We start from the raw sequence: 8,892 nt of genomic DNA, 5'->3' as shown, positions 1-8,892 counted from the left end.
GCCTGCTCCCTATTCCCCAGGCAGGCGCCGCTAAGCAAGTGCGCCATTGTCGCTCTAGCCGGGTTCTCATCTTCCTCGGTCCACATTGCTAATGTGTTTGTTATGACCCCCCCCAATGAGCACACCAGCGAGGGAGGGCGAGACGATCGAGGGGTCCCGTACCACGCGGATTCGACCCTATCCAGTGCTCAAGTGCTCAAGAGGGAGAAACACGAACGTCCTGCGATCGTCCATGCTTTCGTCGCGCATGGCGATTGCGCGCAGAGGCGCATACCTAATGCCCGGCCTGCGATCTCTACTCCCCACCACCCATCGATCTCTGTTCGCCACCGCCGCACGCGCCGCCAATTCTTCGGTGTCCGCTCGCGGGCTCTGCCCCAGAGCCGCCCCCACCGCTGCCGCTGCCACCGCCGCCGTGGCCGCGGCTGCGGGGCTCTGCGCCGCGCCGGCCTCGGCGTGCGAGGGGAGTGGGGGCTTTGGGCTGAGAAGCTTGGGGTTTCACGACAGCTGGGCCGACGCCTTCAACAGAATTGACGTCAACAAAGATGGGCGGCTGCAAAAGGCCGAGGTGCGCCGCTTCCTCGAGGACAATCACGTGCACATCAGCAACAAGGAGTTTGAGGCGATGTGGGAAACGGCGACCGCCGAGGGCGACGACGACGACGACTCGCTCACGAAGGACGAGTGGGTGGCCTTCATGGACCGCTCGCATCAGACGTATGCGATGCAGCTATGGCGGTCGATGAAGGCGGACCCGTCTATCGCCGGAAGCGTCATGTACCTCGGGGGGTCGATGCTGTTTGCGATGATGCCCTACTTCAAGAGCATCCGCCCCGAGGTGGTCACCAAGTGTGGCCAGCTGCTTTACATCACAGGCGGCACCCTCTTTCTCTCCATCTGCGTCGGGCGGCACACAGACCGGGTCCGGCAGCAAAAGATGCTCAGCGACATGCTGCTCGTGGACGGGGCAAAGCCGCAGCGATAGACAAGAGCCATCGGTTGCTGCTGCTGCGGAGGACGACGACGAGGAGGAGGCGGGCGCGCAACATGCCGCTGCCTGTCCGCGGTGGAACACTGTTCAGCGAGCTGTCTTCCTCTCTCTTTAGTATGCCTCAGCCTTGCTCCTTAGGTTGCTTCTGTTAGGTAGCTATTTCTTGTCGGACTGTGTATGTGCTCACAGTCGTGCGTGGGATTCGGCCGGTCTTTATTTACGCGAGGTCGCGACCACTCACACACCATATCTCGTCGGCTCTCTCCCCCCGCCCACACCTCACACACTGGCATCCAAACAAAACAAAAAACAACTCTAGCACTCGCATCTCTCTCTCTCATTTACAATTGGCGGCTCTCTCTCTCGCGCGCGCGCTCGCTCGCTCGCTCTCTCACCGGCAAAAACAAAACCATCTCGCCAGACACCGCGGTCCGCGCTGAATAATGAAGTTGAAGCTCGAGCCGCCGCTTGGCGCGCGAGATGTGAGCGACGGCGGCTTTGCGCCAGGGCGCCACACCGGATATTCGCGCGCCAAAGCCACCTCGATCCTTGGAGGATGGAGCACCTGGAGTGCAGTCGGCAACCTCACACCCTACACCCAGGGCCGGAGCCCGGAGAGAGCTATGAAGCACCCAGCAGATCCCAGCGGGCCGGGTGATCGGGATCAGGCGCTACGAGAGCAAAAGAGCCCTGACCCTTGGGCTCTCTGTTTTCTTTCTTTCTTTACTCTCTCACATGAAAAGCGATGCACCGATTGCGGATGTGGGGACTACATGATTACATGAAGGGTGGAGGGGCCCGTCTGCAGAGCTAGGCGGCGCGGGCACCCCCCACTGGGGCCGAGGACAAGAAGCCGTTTGTCGCTTGCTTGTTCTTTTGCTTGTTGATCCAGTCGGTACGCTCCTTGCGCGCCTGCTTGTTGATGTTTTCGGCGTCGCCCGCCACCGCCGCCTTGGAGATCTGCTGCGTGTGGTGGACGACGAAGGAGGAGGCGCTCGCCGACGCCGCCCCGTACCACCGTCCGGTCCGTGTTGGTGCCCGCCGCTTCCTTGGCGAACACGTGGAGGAACTGCTTGGTGGGCGGCGCAATGCCACCCAAAGTTTCCACGAGCACCAGCCGCGTTATGGCCTTCTTGACCCACTTCGCGTCGTAGTACTGCGCCCCGTCCACTTCCAGCCTGTATCCGTCTTGACCCACCCCTTTCCATACGCGTGGTCTTTGACCCATCCCTTTCCAGTCGAGTGGTCGAGCGGTCCGTCCACCTGACGGCCACGCTCCTTGCACCCCACGACTCCCGTCAACGCCTTGTCCAGCGTGTTTCCAAACCCGTAGAGGTGGCCCACCGACGCCACATTGCCACCATTGTCCCACGAGCCTCTCCCCACCGTCGTCTGCAGTCGATTCTTGCGTGGGCCGTGGCGCGAGGTCAGATGAATGTGGGGATATACCCCCGAGAGATTCGGTCAATAGAGAAATGCGGCAATAAGGCACAAATACGTCGGAAAGTACCGCGGCACAGAACAGGTCCCCGCCCGTGCGATCTTTGTGCAGGGTTCTTTGTGGGTGTGGTCGGCGACTAGCCGGGGTCGTCCTCCCGATGGGGGACTAGCACTAGAGCCGTCTTCCACATGGTACCTCGACCATTAGTACCGTGTCCGGGCCGCAGTGGATTTAATTCTGTCAAAAATCGAGATGTGCTCCGTGGGATGTATTGGGCTAGGATCATCATGCGTCCGGGAGGCCCCCCTTGCGTGCCGCAACGACCCACAGTGCTCGGACCACTCTTTTCGCGTTCACATGTCGTACAATTTCTTCTCACGCTGTGGCATGGACGAGTCAGGGCATCGCACCCTGGCGGACGCAGGCGCCAGCTAGCTGCTCTTTGTGACGCTGCGGCCGCTCGAGCCGCCGCATGCTCATGGACTCGCGCACGCCGGCCGAGCCGCTGCTGGACGAGGCTCCTCCGCCGCAGCCGCCCCGGCGCGTCTCGTCGCTCTCGGAAATAGCAGAGTCCATCTTCTCGCACCTGCCGAGCCCACACAGACGCCGCACGCGCACGAGCGGCGCCGGCGCGTCGCCCAAGCTGGGCACGTTGGCGGTGCTCGCGGTGGTCTTTTTCAACGTGAGCGGCGGGCCGCTCGGCTCTGAGCAGCTGATCGCGTACGGCGGGCCCGGCTTTGGGCTGTGCGCCCTCGTGGGCTTCGCTGCGCTCTTCTCGCTCCCGCAGGCGCTCGTCACGGCGGAGCTCTCGTCCGCCTTCCCCGACAACGGCGGCTACTCGCTGTGGGTGCAGGCGGCCTTTGGCGACTTTTGGGCCGTGCAGGAGTCGTACTGGTCTTGGTTCTCGGGCGTCGTCGACTCGGCGCTCTACCCAGTGCTGCTCTACACATCGGCGACGCACCTGATCGGCGGTCTGCCGCTCAACAGCGGCGCGGCGGAGGGCAACGCCACTGCGGCTCTCAGCCTCGCCTCGCTCGGAAAGGGTGACTTTCCCGACGAGGAGCGCCGCTCTCTCTTCCTCACATGCACATGCACATGCACATGCACATGCACATGCACATGCACAGGTTCATGTGCATGTGCATGTGCCACGTGCGACGTCCCTGACTCGTGCCCCAGCACGAGTAGGCGCGCGCCACCCTCTGGAGCTGCTTGGGCGACGAGGACAAGTCGTGCGGCGCCGAGTACCTCTACCGCCTCCTCCTGCTGCTCGCCTTCACCGCGCCAAACTGCCTCTCGAGCGCGCTCGTCGGCCGCGGGCTCGTGGGCCTCGGCTTGTTCGTCATGTCGCCCTACCTCGCGCTCGTGGTCGCGGCCCTGCCGCGCGCGCGGCCCGCCAATTTCCGGCTCCGGCCGACAAAGTTCAAGCCTGCCGCGATGGTCTCGGTCGCGTACTGGTCGCTCTCCGGCTTCGACTCGGTCTCCACCTTCGCTGGCGAGGTCGAGGCGCCGCACCGCACGCTGCCGCGCGCGCTGCTGTGCGGCTGCCTGCTGATGGTGGTCTGCTACGTGCTGCCGCTCACCGCCGGCGTCCTCGCCGACGAGGAGTGGGCGCACTGGAAGGACGGCTCGCTCGCGCACGTGGCGCAGCTGGTCGGCGGGCGCTGGCTCGGCGGGTGGGTGCTAGCCTCGTCCGCCCTCTCCAACTGGGGCCTCTTCTCCTCCGAGCTGCTCGAGGACTCCTTCCAGCTCCTCGGCATGGCGGAGGCCGGCCTCGCCCCCCGTTTCTTCGCCGTCCGCCACCCGCGCCTCGGCACGCCCCTCCTCGCCATCCTCTTCCAGCTCGTCATCCTCTCCGCCCTCATCGGATTCGACTTTGAGTCCATCATGTGAGTCCACCGCGCCGCCCGCCATCGCGCCCTCTCGCTTGCGCCCGCCCCGCCTCGCCACCCGCCCGCCGCCCCACCCCTCGCCGCCCCGCCGCAGGTGCATCGACAACTTCTTCTCCGCCGCCGCCGCCACGCTCGAGTTCGCGGCGGCCGTGCAGCTGCGCCGTCGCCGCCCCGCAATGTCGCGGCCCTTCCGCATCCCGTGCGGCACCGCCGGCGTCGCCGCGCTCGTGGCCCTGCCAATCGTGATTGCGCTCTTCGTCTGCGTCAGCACTGCCATGGAGACGCGCGCCACGCTGACGATCATCGTTGTCGGGCTCGCCTTTGGGCTGCTCCTCTACCTGCCGCTCTGGCTGCGGTCGGGGGCGGCGGAGGCGGAGGGGGCCGAGCCGGCGGCGCCGAGCGAGGAGGGCGGGGAGCAGGGTGCAGCGGGCGACTCGTGCGCGCCACGAGTCAACAGCCCGCCGCGAGCCATTAGCTGACGACTCCCGATTAGAAAGATGAATCATCGCGTTTGCTTTGCGTGTGTGTGTGCATTGGTGTGTGCCGAAAAGGTCACATGATTCTGCTTCGATAAACGATCTAGTGGAAACGAGATGTTCACAGGCGCCCCCTCGCCCACGCGCAGTACCTTTTGGCGAGCCTGCTCGCGCGCGCCCTCTGCTCCTCGCTGCCGAGTGTGATGCCCCTGGCGGCGGCCGACTCTAGCTCGGCCAGCCGCGTCGCCCGATGCGCAGCTCCGCGTCTTCGCCTGGTGTCCCTTTCCTGCTTTTCAGCCTCTAGTACAGCCGCGGATACCTCTTCGATCCGGCAGCCACGAGCGTCGATCCAGCCCGCAGCCTCTTCGTCGTCGATCCATTGGATTTGCTCGCCTTCTTCCTCGAGCAGCAACGCGCGCGTGTGAGCCCACAGCGCCTCCTGCCACGGCGCGCAAGCCAGCTGGCCGAGGCTCCACGCCACCTCATCCAGCAGCGCGCTCGCCGTCGCCTCGTCCCGCACGTCTGCCTCGAACTCGTTAGCTGCGTCGCCGTCGTCGTACACCACGTCCACCTACGGCCGCAAGATTAGGCCCAAGTTGAGCGCGACCGAAGCGGCAAGGCCTCGCCCGTTTGCTGCGTGAGCCCGCCGTGGCGCGGCCGTGGCGCGGCTTGCCAAACCCCGCTACGTGGCCCGCGTAGAAGCACTTCTCGTCTTGCCAGTACACCTTCGTGGGCCCTCCGAGAGTGGCTGAGCTTCCTCGAGATTGCCCGAGATTGCCCGAGATGGCGTGGCGCTCTCGGCGCACCTTGACGCGCGAGCCAACCTCGAGCGGCCTGCCGCAATCGTGTCACGCTCACTAGGGGAGCCACGCCCGCGTGCAATCGTGTCACGCTCACTAGGGGAGCCAGGCCCGCGTGCAATCGTGTCACGCTCACTAGGGGAGCCACGCCCGCGTGCAATCGTGTCACGCTCACTAGGGGAGCCACGCCCGCGTGCCAGCGGAGGCAGCCTCGGCCGCCCCTCAGACCGTGGAGCAGCCTCAGGCCCGGCTGCCTCTCAGACTGGCCCTGACCCATCCCTCCTCCTCTCTCGGTGGCCTCTCGGAGGTCCTCTCCTCTCTCCTCGCCTCAGCCGCGGAGTCTCGCCGCCTCGCCGGAGATCGAGGCGGAGGGAGCAAGCCGCGCGCACGACTGCGCGCCGCGCGAAGAGCACCGATGCGTCGCCGCTGGCGCGCGCGCTCGCCTAGGCCTCGGACAGGGGAGTGTGAAGGCGCCGCCTCACGCAGCGAACGCACGGCCTATGGGGGGGCGCCGAGCGGGTGAGAGCAGCGACCGCATCGATTGCGGCGGCGGCACACGCCGGCTGCGCCACGCGGGCTCGGACGGCGCGCGCGGCGTGCCTCGCGGCGTGGTAGTTTGCCTAGATTGCACAGTATGATGTTTATGCACTGTATGATGCAGGCGTGCCTCCGCGGTAGTTTGCCCTTCGCTGATCGATGGCTCGCAGGCTCAGCTGAGGCGGGCAGCGGAAGCGAGGGGGGGGGGGGGGGGGGAGGCTCCGGCGTGGATCCCCTTTCGGGGCGGGCGGCGGGTGGCAGGCGAGTGTGCAGGGCGGTGGGAGGCAAGCGAACGTGCAGGGCGGCGCGCCCGCATCTCAGCGACGAGCTCCGCATCGAGGGAAGCCGCGGGCGGGTCGGGGTTGCGCAGCGCCATCAGCCATCGCCGGTGCGCCCAAGCCTCGTGCGACTTTGGGAAGGAGCGGATCGCGAGCTCGCTCAGCCGCAGTTCCGCGCCGAGGAGAGCCTCCGCCTCGCACGGGCTGTCCTCGCCTGTGGGACGCGTCTCGGACATGTCGTGGACATGTCCTGGACCTCAACTGGGCTCGTACAGGGCTTTCCTCGCTGACCGATGTAGTCTCCGCCGCTCCTCGCCTGCTGCAGGAGCAGCACGAGGCGCCGCTTCCGGAAGTTCCACGCGCTGTAGCTCTGCCCGCCGCTCAGCATTGCGACGGCGCGGCTCGCCGGCGAAGCGAGAGGGTCCTATGCGGCGTGCCACGCGCCACTCTAGCGGACGTGACGCCTACAGCTGAGAGAGAGGCGAGAAGGGGGGCCGCGGGCGGCAGCGCGGTCGCTGCTGCGGCGGCGCTGCAGCACTCGTGCCCGCGCCTGCGCTCTGCGCGCCACGCCTCGCTCGCGCCGCGCCAGAGCGCCCCCAGCGCCGCCACGCTCACCGCGAGCCGCCCCTCGCAGACGGCGAGTGCCGCGCCCTCGCCCGCAACCGCCGCGACGAGCTCGGCGGGAACGAGCGCGAGCTCGAGCGGCGGAGGCGCGGAGCCCAGCCAGCGATCGAGCTCGGCGAGCGCACCGCGAGCCTCCGCGCCCGCCGCCGCTGCCTCGGCGATCCCGGCCGCGTACTCGCGGAGCTGCCTCAAAAAGCTGACGCGGGGCGCCGCCGACGCTCGGAGAGAGCGCACGTAGTCGAGCGCCTGGGCGACACCCAGCCCCTCCTCGCGGAGCAGGAATGCGACGAGCAGCGCCGCCGAGCGGCTCCTGGGTCGCGGGCAGCGAAGGCCGGTGGGTGGCGGCGGGGTGCGGTGTGTGCGACGTGGTGGGAATGGGCGAGGCGCCTGCCCATTGCACAGTGAAAGAGGACGGTGCCACCACCCGACAGCGCGTACGATGCGTAGGCGTGGCAGCGAGCAAAGTGCGACGAGAGGTCGGCGCCGTCGCGGTCCTCCACAGGTACGCGAAGGTAGCGAAACTCGCGCGCAAAGAGGCACGGCGCGTCGGGAGTGGCGTTGACAATGTGCGTCACGGAGTTGCGGCGGAGCCACGGCAAGCTCTTTGCGTTGAGGAAGGGGGCGAGCAGGAGGCGGCCGTGGGCGCGGGTAGGTGGCGTGGTTTGCATTATTGCGACAAATGTCTTTCTGACCGCAGCGAATATGTTCACACCTTTTGAGCGGAGGCCAATTGATTCGCGATACTCTGGCAAAAAAGAAGTGGACGTGCGTCCACTCCGGACATGTCGGCTGCTGCCGCTCTCGCCTCGCTGGCGGCGCGGTCTAGCGCCGCGACTCCCAGCTCTCCTGTGGGCCCGCGGCGGCTCTCCGCCGCGGTTCTGAACAATGTGATCGGTCCGGGTTCGTCCCGGCGTACCGCCGGTGCCGCTTCTTCGCCGAAGATTTCCTCAACCTGTTAGTCGACAAAGTTGTGCCCGAGCTCCTGCTGCTCGTTTGGGCGGCGGAACCGAGAGTGTGGCAAGCCCTTGCCAAAGTGTGGCAAGCCCTTGCCAAGTGGTGGCACCCCTTTGCCAGAGTGTGGCAAGCCCTTGCCAACTGCTGGCAAGCCCTTGCCAAGTGCTGGCACCCCTTTGCCAGAGTGTGGCAAGCCCTTGCCAAGTGGTGGCACCCCTTTGCCAGAGTGTGGCAAGCCCTTGCCACGTGGTGGCAAGCCCTTGCCAGAGTGTGGCAAGCCCTTGCCAACTGCTGGCAAGCCCTTGCCAGAGTGTGGCAAGCCCTTGCCAAGTGGTGGCAAGCCCTTGCCAGAGTGTGGCAAGCCCTTGCCAACAGCTGGCAAGCCCTTGCCAGAGTGTGGCAAGCCCTTGCCAAGTGGTGGCACCCCTTTGCCAGAGTGTGGCAAGCCCTTGCCAAGTGGTGGCACCCCTTTGCCAGAGTGTGGCAAGCCCTTGCCAAGTGGTGGCAAGCCCTTGCCAAGTGGTGGCAAGCCAAGTGGTGGCAAGCCCTTGCCAAGTGGTGGCAAGCCAAGTGGTGGCAAGCCCTTGCCAAGTGGTGGCAAGCCCTCTTGCCAAGTGGTGGCAAGCCCTTGCCAGAGTGTGGCAAGCCCTTGCCAGAGTGTGGCAAGCCCTTGCCAGAGTGTGGCAAGCCCTTGCCAGAGTGTGGCAAGCCCTTGCCAGAGTGTGGCAAGCCCTTGCCAGAGTGTGGCAAGCCCAGTGGTGGCAAGCCCTAGGGTTAGGGTTAGGGTTAGGGTTAGGGTTAGGGTTAGGGTTAGGGTTAGGGTTAGGGTTAGGGTTAGGGTTAGGGTTAGGGTTAGGGTTAGGGTTAGGGTTAGGGTTAGGGTTAGGGTTAGGGTTAGG

General features: G+C 66.0%; 3 protein-coding genes across 3 annotated transcripts; 2 read left to right on the top strand and 1 right to left on the bottom strand.

Annotated features, from left to right (window-relative positions):
- Nucleotides 1-3,072: 3,072 nt before the first annotated feature.
- EMIHUDRAFT_52699 (hypothetical protein) lies at nt 3,073-4,590 on the top strand (the record flags this gene model as incomplete). Its single annotated transcript, XM_005793018.1, has 3 exons — nt 3,073-3,366; nt 3,663-4,321; nt 4,419-4,590. Coding segments are annotated over 3 exons (1,125 nt in total), but the record flags the coding sequence as incomplete, so codon positions are not given.
- Nucleotides 4,591-6,863: 2,273 nt separating this feature from the next.
- On the bottom strand, nt 6,864-7,707 carry EMIHUDRAFT_222350 (hypothetical protein; the record flags this gene model as incomplete). Its single annotated transcript, XM_005793017.1, has 3 exons — nt 6,864-6,879; nt 6,954-7,349; nt 7,478-7,707. The coding sequence occupies 3 exons, from the start codon at nt 7,705-7,707 to the stop codon at nt 6,864-6,866; spliced, it is 642 nt and encodes a 213-aa protein (XP_005793074.1).
- A 352-nt stretch (nt 7,708-8,059) lies between these two features.
- On the top strand, nt 8,060-8,548 carry EMIHUDRAFT_69584 (hypothetical protein; the record flags this gene model as incomplete). The annotated part of the gene is made up of 1 exon (XM_005793016.1): nt 8,060-8,548. A coding segment is annotated over one exon (489 nt), but the record flags the coding sequence as incomplete, so codon positions are not given.
- Between the last annotated feature and the right edge of the window lie 344 nt (nt 8,549-8,892).

This window comes from Emiliania huxleyi (genome assembly GCF_000372725.1).
Source record: "Emiliania huxleyi CCMP1516 unplaced genomic scaffold EMIHUscaffold_103, whole genome shotgun sequence".
Taxonomy (NCBI): Eukaryota; Haptophyta; order Isochrysidales; family Noelaerhabdaceae; genus Emiliania; species Emiliania huxleyi.
Note: the sequence above shows the minus strand (reverse complement) of the source record. Positions and strands in the feature narration are given on the sequence as shown.